Source organism: Acinonyx jubatus, chromosome A2, assembly GCF_027475565.1.
Source record: "Acinonyx jubatus isolate Ajub_Pintada_27869175 chromosome A2, VMU_Ajub_asm_v1.0, whole genome shotgun sequence".
Lineage (NCBI taxonomy): Eukaryota > Metazoa > Chordata > Mammalia > Carnivora > Felidae > Acinonyx > Acinonyx jubatus.
In genome coordinates, this window is record NC_069383.1 from 11,845,472 (window position 1) to 11,860,195 (window position 14,724).

The 14,724-nt window shown below is 45.4% G+C and overlaps 2 protein-coding genes and 1 pseudogene across 2 annotated transcripts; all 3 read left to right on the top strand.

The window, feature by feature from the left end:
* Nucleotides 1–1,760: 1,760 nt before the first annotated feature.
* Nucleotides 1,761–2,702, top strand: LOC106980760 (olfactory receptor 2F1-like). The gene has a single exon (XM_015078830.3). It carries the CDS (start codon nt 1,761–1,763, stop codon nt 2,700–2,702), a length of 942 nt encoding a protein of 313 aa, XP_014934316.1.
* Nucleotides 2,703–9,089: 6,387 nt separating this feature from the next.
* LOC106980741 (olfactory receptor 2F1-like) lies at nt 9,090–9,575 on the top strand. The gene has a single exon (XM_027075667.2). It carries the CDS (start codon nt 9,090–9,092, stop codon nt 9,573–9,575), a length of 486 nt encoding a protein of 161 aa, XP_026931468.1.
* Nucleotides 9,576–13,027: 3,452 nt separating this feature from the next.
* Nucleotides 13,028–13,535, top strand: LOC113604219 (DNA-directed RNA polymerase III subunit RPC10-like; annotated as a pseudogene).
* The last annotated feature ends 1,189 nt before the right edge of the window (nt 13,536–14,724 follow it).

Consider the following 14,724-nt stretch of genomic DNA (forward strand, 5'->3'; position numbering starts at 1 on the left):
CCAGCGTGGTTCCCAGGGAAATCTGATACCTGGACCGACCACCTTACTCCTGTTCCTTGGCTTCCTTGTCCATAAAATGAAATGGATGGAATCCATGATCTCTATGGTTCCTTCACTTCTTACATGCTTCATTTTCTTATATAGTAACAGGGTTCTTCCGAAGGGAATCTGGATCCATGACAGTGACTCTGAAGGGGAGAATTCTGGATGCCTGGCAGCCTACAGATCACATATCAGAGCAGAGTTACCTCCTCTGCTGATACAAGGACCCAGCTTGCTGGGCAGCCACAGGCTCCCTGGGGTGGTGCTCAGAACCCAGCCACCATCCTCTGGCTCTACAACCAGGTCACCAACCCTGAGAATCTAAAGTCAGTTTCTATTTTTAGTTTCAACAGTGATGCCTTCCAGCCACTCTGGTACCAGAGCTGAAGGGAAGGCGAGGGAGGCCTGCTCCACCCTGGTTCCCTGCTCTCTCGTGGGCCACGGTCTCCAGCCAGAGGACATCTCAATTGGATTATGACTTTCAGCTCTATTATATTTGATTCTGTGGCTCCAAGCTGGTTTTCTTAACACTGATGTATTCCTTTTGTCCTCTGTTTAGTTGTCTTGTTTGATTGTCACGGATTTTACCAAGATCCAATTTCAAAGTTTCTTATTTGATTCTGTTGTACTGCTGATTTTCTAAACATAAATTCCTAACGTTGAAAGGCATTATATCCGGAAGGTGGTTGAAAACATAGTACCCCATATACTCAATAAGTATTTTTAATAACTGAGTTAATTGATTTCTTAACTATTTTAAGAACAGGAAATACACCTTCAGATTACATTTAAATCTGTTTTTACACTGGGCCAGTCAGCACGTTGGAAGGGAGAAAATCCACCACAATCTTAGCTGAGAAAGGAGAATTCATTCCTCCCAAAAGATTCAGTGGATTTCAGTCAGTCTGTATCAGCAGTAATATGTATCATTGGTTTCCAAAGGCCTTCATTACATTATTTTGTTAATCATTTACTTGAACATCTAAATAAATGTCTGCAACTTACTATGTAAATTGCACATTATTGAGAAGACATAATCAGTGGTAATTTAATTACAGCCACAAATTTAATTTACCAACTAGTAACCTTGTTCTTCTTCAAAGCACTTAGCACAATTATAATTAATTTTTATAATTATTAATTTAATCTTGGTGTCCCTGATTAAGTTATAAGAACCAAGAAAGCAGGATTCCTGCTTCAATCTTGCTCACAGACAGGTGTCTGGTGTCCAGCACAGGTCCTTGGCACACACAGAGGCTGTGGCTTAAAACCACATCCTGCTCTCCTCCGTATCTTCCACTTTCTTTCCTCCTTTTCCGATTTCCAAACTTTTCTTCCTTGGTTTTTCTTTTTCTTTTACATTCTTTTTTGTCTTTCCTTCTACCCTTTCTCCACCACTTTTTTTCCTCTATCTTTCCTTCTACAGTGACTGATTTCCTATGTAACTGTAACTGTGCTGGATTCTAGCCACAAAAGGATGATCAGAATAGGGACTTTAACCCTGAGAACCTCACAGTCTAGTTGAGAACCCAGGTGCCCCTTCCTCCGGCTCTTTCACGGCATTCTCCCTAAGCACCTAGGTTAAGGGAACAGGAGGGTAGGTGTCCCTACTGCGGCTCAAGTCCTGGCTCATGGCTTAATCCCTGACTCCTAAAGTCTGACCTTTACTTGCCCTCTCTGACTCTGCTCCTCTCCCAGCAGCCTGGCCCCCCTGCTCCATGAGGAGGGACAACCTGACCTGGGAAAGTGAGTTTGTCCTCCTGGGGCTCTCCAGCGACAGGCAGACCCAGGCTGGACTCTTTGTCCTGTTTGCGGCCGCCTATCTGCTGACCCTGCTGGGCAACGGGCTCATCATCCTCCTGATCGGACAGGACGTGCGGCTGCACCTGCCCATGTACTTCTTCCTCTGCAACCTCTCAGTGGTGGACATCTGCTACACCTCTAGTGGGGTCCCCCAGATGCTGGTGCACTTCCTCCTGGAGAAGAAGACCATCTCCTTCACCCGATGTGGGACTCAGCTCTTCTTCTCACTGGCCCTGGGGGGTACCGAGTTCCTGCTGCTGGCCGCTATGGCCTATGACCGCTACGTGGCTGTCTGTGACCCCCTGCGCTACATGGCAGTGATGAGCCCGAGGTGCTGCACAGGCCTGGCAGCTGTCTCTTGGCTTGTAGGCCTGGTGAATTCTACAGTGGAGACGGTGGTCACCATGCGTCTGCCTACCTGTGGGCACCACGTGCTGAACCATGTGGCCTGTGAGACGCTGGCACTCGTCCGCCTGGCCTGCGTGGACATCACCCTCAACCAGGTGGTCATACTGGCCTCCAGCGTGGTGGTGCTGCTGGTGCCATGCTGCCTCATCTCACTGTCCTATACCTACATCGTGGCAGCCATCCTGCGGATCCGCTCCACTGGGGGACGCCGCAAGGCCTTCGGGACCTGTGCCTCCCACCTCACCGTGGTCTCCATGTCTTACGGGATGGCCCTGGTCACCTACATGCAGCCCCACTCCACAGCCTCAGCCGAGCAGGACAAGGTGGTGACGCTCTTTTATGCTGTGATGACCCCCATGTTGAATCCGCTCATCTACAGTCTACGGAACAACGAGATGAAAGCTGCTCTGAGTCGAGTTCTGATGAGGAGTTCTGAATCAAAACTTTAGCACGCAGCTTTGTCATAAGAGGCCTCACTCGGAAGCCCGTGGACCTTGGAGTGGGCACTCTGGCATAGCATATGCGTGTTTATAAGAGAGCAGATAGGGAGACCCCGATCTGCACCACTATCTTTTGAGGAACTGGGAAATGGACTGTATCCCTGGACTCTATTTTTGGTCCCTGACTTCTTCTAAAAATCTGAATTACAATTTACAAATACACCCACTGGAAAACTAAATGGAAAAAATAAATTAAAAAGATATACCAGCATATATGAATTAGAAAGGAAGATGAAATCAGAAGTCACAGCAGTGCACAAAACTTAGGCCAAGAAAGTGTATTTCCTTCCTAAATCTACAACTACATGTCTAAGCTTTTCTGCAAACGGGATGGGAGGAGGGAGCTGTAATCCACAAAATTCACTGTGCCCAAAGGATCAAACGGGCTTTAGGCCAGAGGTGCAAAGGTCACCCCTGTGACTCACACATGCCTGGGCCCAACCCAGCTCAGTAGGGTGGGGAATTCACAAGGGACTTGGGGCCAAAGTCATAGAAACTCTCCCCACAAACCCTGAAAAGCAGGACTAGATGGTGCGTGCGGCACATGAACACCCCTCGGCATGCCTCCACGCCCTTGGCCTTGCAGTGGTGGCAAATGGCTGGCCCGCAAGTCAAGCATTCGGGACCTCAAACATGTATTTTCTACACACTCAGGTCTAAGGATATACTCTTCCCAAAACAGAGCTGTATTCAGAATTCACACTGGACTATCATGCCACACCCCATCAGAGGGGAGTTGAGCGAGCCACTCAGCAAGGAAAGAATCTGTTTCTAGTTTTGCCCCACTCTGGTGATACACAATCAGTGACTGGGCTCTCAATATCCTAACCCAGAAAGTGAAACAGTGCTAGGTTTGTCCAGGAAAGTATTTAAAACAACACTTAAAAATTAAAATAAAGCATCTCTTACCTAAATATTACAGGTATCTGGTTGGTCTTACCCACAAACAACAACAAAAACCCATAAACTGAGAACAATGCAAACTTCTAATCAACCTGCTGAGAAAATGCCAAAAAGCTGCAGAGGAGGAGAATGGAGTACCTTTTTAAATTCTTAGTACAACTTTTTTTTAATTGAGATAAAATTCACATAACACAGGATTCATGATTTGTACCATTTTAAAGTATACAATTCAGTGGCATTTAGTACATTCACCACGTTGTTCAACCTTATGTCTATCCAGTTCCGAAACATTTTCATCACCCCAAAAGGGCACCTCAGACCCTTTAACAAGTCCCTCTCCATTCCTCCCTCCACCCAGGCCCTGGGAACCCCCGATCTGCTTTCTGTCTTTATGGATTTGCCCACTCTAGACACTTAACAGAAATGGAATCATAACAATACGTGACCTTTTGTGCCTGCCTTCTTTCACGTAGCATAATGGTTTTGTAGCACAGAACACAGTGCTTCGTTTCTTTTTATGGCTGGATAATATTCCACCGTATGGAAACAAACACATTTTCTTCCCCCCCCCCCCCCCCCGCCATGCCTCCCCATTCATCAGGTAGTGGGTGTTTGGGTTATTTCTAACTAATAGTTAAAATAGTGCTGCTATATGTCCACGTGCGCGTTTTTGTTTGAATTTTGCTTTTGATTCTTTGGAGCATATACCTTGGAATGGAACTGCTGGATCATATGGCAATTCTGTGTTTAACTTTTTTTTTAAGTTTGTTTGTTTGTTTGTTTGTTTGTTTGTTTGTTTTTGAGAGAGAATGAAGTAGAGACAGAGGGAGAGGATCGCAAGTAGCTCCCGGCTGTCAACATCAAGCCCCAAGTGGGGCTCGAACTCACAAGCCGTGAGATCACGACCTGAGCCAAAATCAAGAGTTGGAAGCGCAACAGACTGAGCCACCCAGGCGCCCATATGATTAATGTTTCTGAGGAACTGCTGAAGTGTTGGCCACCACAGCTGATCCATCATATGTTTCCACCAACAATGAAGGGGGGCTCCAACTTCTCCACATCCTCCCAACACTTAGTTTTGTTTCTTTGATTACAGTCGTCCCAGTGGGTAGGAAATGATGCCCCACTCTGGCTTTAACTTGGATGTCCCTGGTGACTAATGATGCTGAGCATCTTTCCATGTGCCTGTTGGCCACATGTAGATCTTCTTCGGAGAAATGTCCAGCAAAAATTTTTTTTTTATTTTTTATTTAAGACCCTCTCTGCTTCCATCCCCTCCCTCAGCCCCTGCCCACCTCCTTCTCCCCTACCACGACCAGCCGCCTTCATCAGCCTTCCTCCTTCCCTGCTCCCATGCCCATGTGAGATATAAGGCACTCAGCCCCATCTCCAGTCAAAATGTTTTAACTCTCACTTTTAGATCCTCCTGTAACTATTAAGTTCTCTCCCCAAATAAACAAATTATCTTTTCCTTTCTCCACTGCCTCCATGGTTAGGTGTTTGCCTGCCCTTTGGCCAGTGCCTACATTTTGCACAGCAAAGAAACCTCAGGAGTTCTTTTTTAAGTGAGAAAGAATAAATCACAAGCACTTGTAATTTAATATATTTTCCTTTATCTTCATCATGTATCTACGGAACATCTACCACTGAGCAGCAAGATATCCTAGCACACTTTCTAACATAGCCAGGCTATAAAATGATCACCAAGATCACTGAATGAGCAAGCTTTGTATATGGAGGTTCTTTTTTATAAAACCAGTTAAAATTTGGAAGGGGTCAACCAAAAGCAATGATGTCCCTTCTTTACGGGTTGAGCTAGAATCCTTTATTAAAGTACAATATAGTAGGGACAATAATCTATTAAGACATCCTCTAATCCTAATAATGAAAACATACCTTCTGTATACAGAATAATACTTGTATTGTTTGTGGCAGGAGGGCAAACATCTAGTGTATCCAAAGAAGACACCAATTCACTAAATTACAAGTTAGAAAAAGAAGGTAGTAGGTCCAAAATATTTTCCTACTTACCTTATTGTTTGACTTTTCGAATTTAAAAAACAAAAATGTGGCCCTTGTCTCTTTATTATTTTTTATTTTTTTAATGTTTATTTTTGAGAGAGCATGAGTGGGCAAGGTGCAGAGAAGAGGTGGGGAACAGAAGATCTGAAGTGGAGGAAAATCTCTGCGCTGATAACAGAGAGCCCTACAGGGGGCTCAAACTCACAAACCAAGAGATCATGACCTGAGCCAAAGTCAGACGCTCAACCGACTGAGCCACCCATGTGCCCCTGGCCCTTGTCTCTTCCAAGAGAGACTCAGTGTATTTGAAGGGCACTTACTAATCAGGAGGAAAAACTGGTCCCACAAGAGACCCTTCTGAGTGGAGCTATTCTTGAGATGCTATTACAGAGTGAACTCTCTGAAAACATCAATAGGAAAGTTCTATACTGAGCTCATGGATGAGAGAATGAATTTTAAAACCACTCTTCACTATGATGTTCATTCAGCCAGCCGACCAACTCTATATGCCAGTCTCCATTAGAAATGTGAAAGGGGTGAGGTGCCTGGGGGGCCCAGTCGGTTGGGCATCCGACTTTGGCTCAGGTCATGATCTCATAGTTCGTGAGTTCAAGCCCCGCGTCGGGAGCCTGCTTCGGATTCTGTGTCTCCCTCTCTCTCTGCTCCTCCCCCGCTCATGCTCTGTCTTTCTCTCTCTCCTTCAAAAACAAATTTTTTTAAAAAATTGAAAAAAAAAAGAAATGAGAAAGGGGTACGACAAGAAAACACCCTGTCTACCCTTCAAGCAGTTAGTTTGTTAGAAGTCATAAAAGGAAAGTAAGAAGTTCAGGCACAGTGGAGGTGCTCTTCCAATTCTACCTCCTGGCTGCAGAGAAAGTTGAGAGTCCTGGTGTGTGGGCTCCATACTCTGACTAAACTAGGGGGTGAATATTTTCCTCTTGGATGAAATGGAAGGAGGCCAGCTGGCCTAACGAACTGGGCCACCAGTCTGCCTGCCTCTCCAAACTGCTCTTCAGCCAGTTTCCCTACGTTACATCACGTCGTGGCAGCTTGAAGTCCCCAGGGAGCCGCATCCTAAAACATCACACCTTGCCTGACTGTCCTCCCCCATAAATCTCACCTGTCCCACACATCATTTTGCGGTGATGCTGCTCCCCACTAGCTGCTGTGATAACACTGTGTGCTCCACATGATAACACAATATGATGTAGAGGGAAGAACATGGGAACATGGTCCTCCGATTCCACACCCAGTTCCAGCCCTGCTCCTGGCTTTGCTCACACAAACCCCTTCTGTTCCTGAGCCTCAGTGTCCTCATTTGTAAAACAACAAGGTTGAAATGATGATCCTGAAAGTTCCTTCCAGTTTTTCTGTCATTTCTGTGTTCTCTCTCATTTTGCATTTTATTCCCTTCCATGGGGAGAGTTTTAGTTGCTGTTCTGGGCACTCAGGAGCCGTGTCGGGTGAGTAACATTTGGCTGCTTACTGCACTGACGAAGGAAATAGGTTCTGTGGAAAACTGGGGCTCTATCCCAGGTGCAGGGCTCAGAAAACCAGCAGGGTGCCCTGCCAAAGCCAGTCTCTTAGCATTTTCCACAGTGACACCTTCTGGTCACAGAAGGACTGAAAGAACGAAAGGAGTAGGTTCCAACCAGGTAGGAGAGACAGAGGGTGGTGTCCACCTGCTTTGCCCTTTTCACCCCCATCCGCCCATGAGCTCTATCTTCAAGCCTTGTTAGAAAAACTTGGGTTGAATTGTTTTCATTTCCATTTCATTGCATTCTATGACCCATCTTTCATATCTGTGATACAGATCCTTTTCAGTTAAATAATGCTCTGAAATTTATGAGGGCTTTCCCACACATTATCTCATTGTACTACCTAATATCTCATTGGGTATTTACTACTACTTCCCTGGGTCTAAAATATTCTGAAACATCGTTTGGGGACAAGACCTAAGGAAGTAAGACTAAGGGAAGACCCAACACACAAAAAGGCAAGCTATCAAGGATCACGTTTTCACTGATTCAGTGGAATTTGAGGCAAATTATTTATACTCTCTTGGCCTCAACTTTTTCAAAGAATGAGAAGCTCAGCCCAAAAGTTCCTTCCTCCTCAAAAACCCTTCTAGGTTTATCTCAAAACATATTCCTCTCCCCAGAAGAACATGTATTGAGTCTTCAAAAATAAGATTAAAAGGTCCCAACTAAAGTAGTGGTTCTCAAATTTAGCTCCACATTTTGTTTGTTTGAGAAACGTGAAAAGGTACGGACATACTAATATCTGGAGATTGTGACTTAATTGCTTTGGAGTACGGCATGGGCTTTTGGAGTCTTCCGAGTGTGCCAGGTGATCTCGATGTGTGGCCACCGTGAGTCCTGTGGGATTTTCACAGTCAAACCCTAGAGCCTGGAGTTTCCCTTCCTTCTCAAGCTTCCCCAGTGGGCACTCAAATGGGCTTTTCCAGCAGCGGACTCTTCTCCATGTCCCCGTGGTCTCTCCTCACCCCTGTACTACCTAATAGCACTATCTCCTCCCACCATGTTGCACAGACACGTAATGTAGACATGACAATGGAGCTAGAGGGACTTGCTATTAACAAACAGAGAAATAAAGGCGATAAAATTGCTTAGTACATTTCATTTGTACTAAGGGAAAAAATAGCATCTTTACCCTTTGATAGAAGCTAAAGACCAGCAAAGTAAACAGGGAGGTGTTCCAAGGGCACACCTGTCTCTGCTGTCACAGAAGGATTTACACATAACAAAGTTCAAAGGGTTTCAGAGGCACTCCCTTACTGACTTCATCTGTGGGCACCATCAGGTTCCAAACGCTCTGGTTGCAAGTGAGTGATATATACATTCATCTTTTATAAACCACTTACTTTAACATTCAAATAAATGCCAGCATTTCACCAAGGAAATAGCATCATCTCAAGAAGTTGGGACATAATTACACTGAGCATAATGTTGTACAATGAGGTCCTGATCTTATCAACCTAGGAATAAGCCTGATTAATCAGTACACTGAGAACCAAGTGAGTGATGTTCTCTGTCACTGACCCAGCCTGGCTTATGGGAGAAACAGGAAGAACCACGAGCTCCAGCGTGAGGAGTAATGACAAGGAGGAAGTCCAGAGCACACGTCCTACATCTTAGGATCAGAGAATTATCCTCAAGGCCACTACTTTCAACTTTTTCTTATTTGTGTACTCATACTGTGAAACATTTTTTAGGAATCTTTGCATGAAAAGAAAAATCATAAAAGATCCATGATTTGAAGAAGTTCAGAGTCTAATGGGGAAAATGTACAAGTTCTTGCAGTCCCACAGAAAGCCCTTTGTTGAAAATTCTCATTGATTCTGGCTTCTCTAAGCCACCTCCTCTCCCAGCAGCCTGGCCCCCCTGCTCCATGAGGAGGGACAACCTGGCCTGGGAAAGTGAGTTTGTCCTCCTGGGGCTCTCCAGCGACAGGCAGACCCAGGCTGGACTCTTTGTCCTGTTTGCGGCCGCCTATCTGCTGACCCTGCTGAGCAACAGGCTCATCATCCTCCTGATCGGGCTGGATGCGCGGCTGCACCTGCCCATGTACTTCTTCCTCTGCAACCTCTCAGTGGTGGACATCTGCTACACCTCTAGTGGGGTCCCCCAGATGCTGGTGCACTTCCTCCTGGAGAAGACCATCTCCTTCACCCGATGTGGGACTCAGCTCTTCTTCTCACTGGCCCTGGGGGGTACCGAGTTCCTGCTGCTGGCTGCTATGGCCTATGGCCACTACGTGGCTGTCTGTGCCCCCCTGTGCTCCGTAGCAGTGGTCTCTTGGCTTACAGGCCTAGTGAGTTCCGTGGTGGAGACAGTGGTTATGATGTACCTGCCCACCCGTGGGTACATGTGCTGACCACGTGGCCCATGTGGACATCATACATAGCAGGCTGTAAGGGTGGGCTTTAGCACAGTAGTGCTGCTGACGCCCAGAGATGAATGCTGGGTAGGAACTCGGTTGTGTTACAGACAGATACAGATGAACTCAAAAGTGGAAAGAGAAGGCTGTCTTCTAAGGACAGCAAAGCTTGTACTAAGGGATAAAGCATTTGTGCAACTGTGCATGCGTGCGTGTGTGTGTGTGTGTGTGTGTGTGTGTAAAATGTACTCTTTGTTTTTGAAGGTATATATAAGCAGTGACTTAAGTTCTGAAATCTTTGTAGCTCTGGCTGTTCTCAACAAGATTCAAAAGCAGTTTACACCCATCAGAAATGTTACACATCCACTGACTGTGTGAACATGAGCATATAATGCCCAAGGCCACTTTCACCACTGGCCTAAATGTCAACTTTGCCATCTGCAGTCAATCACCAAACACCACTTTTATTTTTTATTTATTTATTTATTTTTAATGTTTATCTTTATTTTTGAGACAGAGACAAGAGCATGAGCAGGGGAGAGGCAGAGAGAGAGGGAGACACAGAATCGGAAGCAGGCTCCAGGCTCTGAGCTGTCAGCACAGATCCCGACACGGGGCTCAAACTCAAACCGTGAGATCATGACCTGAGCGGAAGTGGTACGCTCAACTGACTGAGCCACCCAGGCACCCACCAAACACCACTTTTAATGAACACCTCCTCCGTGCCCAGCCTGAAGCCCTTCCTCACAACACTTATCATCCCAACCTCCTCCTCTCAAGAGCAGAGAGCATCATGGGCCTGGGACACGATGCAGGTCTCAGAAAGAAATATCAATAGGCGAATAGATTTGTGTGCCATACGCCGTGCCAGGTGCTGCAAGAGACACATGAAGTCAACAGGAGAGCCTTCCTCCCAACCGGGAGACTATTTGAAAAGGTAAGAGATACGTGCCAAAAAAGAAAAAAAGAAATCACAACGTAATCCAACAATGCAAAAAACACAACTAAGGAGATATTTGCTTAATTACCAAATACAAGATGCAGGTTCAAAAAACCCATGGAATTCATGAAATTACCCCATGAAGGGGGAAAAAATCTGGGTAGTTTGCAAAGGGATTGAAGTGGAAGAAAAAATTAAATGGGGCTTTAGGAAATGGTTGAGTTTGGACAGTTGAGGGAGTCGAAAGATAGGTTCATTTTTGGTGAATGGAGGAACCATAGAAACCAAGTGAAGAGGTAGAAAAAACTGAAGTCTGTCTGGGAAAGAGTGAGCAAACCAGTTTGGTTAGAGCAAAGACTTCATTCTGAGGAGTAATGAGGCGGAAGTGAGGCTGGAAAGAGGGTTTGGTAGGGCTTTGAAAACAAGAAAACAAGGCCAAGGAACGTGCTTTAGAGGCTGTGAAAAGATAGCAGAGTTTCTAATATGGGGCATTGACACATGTGATATGTATTCCAGAAGCTGTCCTCTTCCTCTGCACAGGACTGTTAGTCCTGAGACAAAACAAATAGCACAAACTTTGTCTTCTTTTTGTCTGACAAAGTCTCTATTTAGCGCTTAACTAGAGGCAGTAAGTGAAACAATTTTTTGTAATTCAACTTCCTCTCATTTGGGCAGACTTCGCAGACCAGGTAGATAAGGCAGGTTTCAAAGACCAAAGAATTGGGAAGAATATAGACCAGAAGTTTTTTAAAGCACAAGGGAATGTTAAAAGTGAATACATCTTGAGGTTGAGACTTGAACGAAGGTTATAACTGTAAAGTGCCTTCTGCTTTCCTTTTTTTTTTTTTAATTTTTTTAAATGTTTATTTATTTTTGACAGAGAGAGAGACAGAGCATGAGTGGGGGAGGGGCAGAGAGAGAGGGAGACACAGAATCTGAAGCAGGCTCCAGGCTCCAAGCTGTCAGCACAGAGCCCGACGCGGGGCTCGAACTCAAGAACCGCAAGATCACGACCTGAGCCGAAGTCGGCCGCTCAACTGACTGAGCCATCCAGGCACCCCCTTTTATTTTTTTTTAATAAAAAGATAACCATGCCATCTGAGTAACACTCTGAAGACTGAGCAAAAATAAACAGACCTTACTTGGTGTTTCTGTAAGCGTCACCTCTGATAACAACCCTGCTTTTCTGATTTCAGGCCATGTCTCAAGAGGCAACCCTCTGGTTAGACAGGTCCCATCCTGGTTAAGGAGGGATCTGGAGTTTGCTTTTCTAACACTGACTCACAAAACAGGTATGAGCCTCACCAAAGGCACTAGCCTGGCAAAGCCTTGATACTTTATCTTTTTTCATGGAAAACAAATCAATGCATGAAGTCTAAGAGAGCAAAACCCAGTTCCAAGGTGGTAACCCTATTAGTAGAGTATTTCTAGAGTCACTCAGAGTCAAAGGAGGGAGTAAATGGACATGAGGGAACATTGTTCTGTGGCCATTCTGAGCAGACCTGGGAATTTACATGATAGAGGATCCCTATGGCAAGACCTCCCTGCTTTGCCAGGACAGCACTAAACTAATCTCTTCCATCCAAAACAAAAACCCTCCCTGTACAAAGAGTACAGCACTCTTTGCTTCACACAATCACACGACCAGGAATACCAGAAGAGAGCAGAATCCTTAGCCTGGAACTCACAGACAGGTTTCCGGGTCTACAGGCACCTGGAACTGTGTGTTCAAATGACATCTCATCCACAGTGTTATCACCTCCTGAGGGATTTGTAATGATGTGCTCGTTTATATGAACAGACACCTGGCCCTTGACTCCCCACAAGATCGTAAACACCATGGGGACAGAAATGACATCTACAAGGCTCACTACTTTATCTTCAGCACAGAGAGCTGCCTACAGGTAGGCACTCCAAAAATATCTGCCAATCGAATACATTTGCAAACAGTCTGCAGCCCCCCAAAAGGTTAACACATCCTGACATATGTTTTTTGGCATTGTGTTTTTAAATTTTACAAAATTTCTTTCATAAAATCTTTAGTAGTGAGCTGTGATATTTGTTTGCCACTGGTTGATAAGATGGGTTTTAGCTAAGCTTTGTTAATACCACAGAACTGGATTGTCCTTTAGGAAGCACTACCTACCAGAAGAGGGCTGTGGAAGGCCTAGCACATGGTCCAAGGTCCGGCAATCAATCTGATTTCTCATTGATTCAATCTGGTCTCCAGTACATTTTCTTAGTCTTTTCGTTTCTTTCCTCAATAGAACAGCTCAATATAGCAACATGACAGCACATAATATAGAATAAAGTTTAAAGATAACAGCTAATATTTAGTAACTCTTACTATTCCCTTTATGGTTTTCTTCTTTCCCCTTTACGTCTTCAAAGAAAAAACAAAATAGTTTTTGTGTTTTTTTTTTGCCTCCCTTAGCTGATGTCAAAAGCTACTTAAGTACTAAGTGAAATAAGTCAGTCAGAGAGAGACAAATAACATGAATACGCTCATATGGGGAATTTAAGAAACAAAACAGTGGGCTTGAGACGGGCTCAGTGTCAGTACCCAGAGGCCGCACGGGCCGCAGACGCCCTGCACGGCAGTCGGCCACCAGGCTGCTTCTGCCCCAGCCGCGGCAATGGACCCATCATGCAGGAGGACAGCACCGCTACCAGTTCGCCTGCGACACCTGCCCCTACATGCACATCACCCGCAAGGTAAAAAATCGGAGGAATCCAAAGCTGAAATCAGTGGAGGATAGGCGTGTGGAGCAGCTGTCTGGGAGAATGTTGACTCTCCTGCAGAGTCACATCCTAACTGCGAACACCCGTGTGCCTATTTCGTGCAGCTTCAGACCCACTCTGCAGACGAGCTGGTGACCACCTTCTACAAATGCTCTGATGCTCGGTGTGGACACTGCCGGAGGAACGAGGGCCAGGCTGGCCCAGCCGTGTCAGTGTCTGCTTACCTTCTCCCTCAGGGTGGATTCCCAGCCAGGAGCGTGAACTGTGTGTCCTGAGAGTCTCTGTCAGTGTGGCAGAAAGCTAACCCAGGATGTCAGCAAATATAGCCCATCTGCCCATCAGCAGATGAGTTCATTTCAATCCAGGGAGATTTGGCGGGGAGGGGGTACCCATAACCAAGTACAGTCTGTAATGTCCTGCTCATTTATCTTTTAAATGTATGGGGTGATGACACTCTCTCACCATCAGCCCTCTTTTTTTTTTTAAGTTTATTTATTTATTTTGAGAGAGAGAAAGTGCACATATATGCATGAGCAGGGGATGGATAATGAGAAGGGGAGGGAGGGAGGGGGGGAGACAGAGAGAGAGAGAGAGAGGGAGAGGGAGAGAGAGAGAGAGAGACAGAGGGAGAGGGAGAGACAGAGGGAGAGGGAGAGACAGAGGGAGAGGGAGAGAGGGAGGGAATCCCAAGCAGGCTCCACACTGTCTGCCAACGCAGAGCCGAGGCAGGGCTCGAACTCACAAACTGTGAGACCATGACCTAAGCTGAAAATAAGAGTCGGATGCTTAACGACCTGAACCACCCAGGCGCCCTCCATCCGCCCTCTTAAACATGTACCCTGTTTGCACAACTAAAAAAAGTAAAATTTTGTAATTAAAAAAAAAGAAACAACAAATGAACAAAGGAGTAAAAAGAGAAAGAAACAAACCAACAAACAGACTCTTAATTACAGAAAACAAACTGATGGTTACCAGAGGGGAGGTGTGGGGTAGGGGAGGTGAAGTGGGTGATGGGGACTAAGGAGGGCACTTGTTGCGATGATCACCAGGTGATGTATGGAAGATAGAATGCTATATTGTACACCTGAAGCTAATATTACACTGTGTGTTAACTAGCTGGAATTTAAATAAAAACTTAACCAAAAAAAGCTACTTAACTGAACTATTCTCAGAGTCACACCCCCTAGTGAGCCTCTGGTGGCCTCCTTCAGCATCAGAGGCCCTTCTCAGTGATTTCTTAGCCACCACAGACGGTTTTTCTTTAGCTCACTCACACTTACCGTGTTGGCCTAATTTAGCAGTTAAAAAAAATTTAAAGAATGAGAAAAAAAACAAAACAAGAGGAGTCAAAGAAAGAAACAGAAACACGGGTCTTTCCTGGTGGCTAGAAACGTCCTTGCCATACTCAGGTTTCTCTACTCTTTTTGTGCTGATGCAGATACAGAGTATAATTTTTTAAATAGT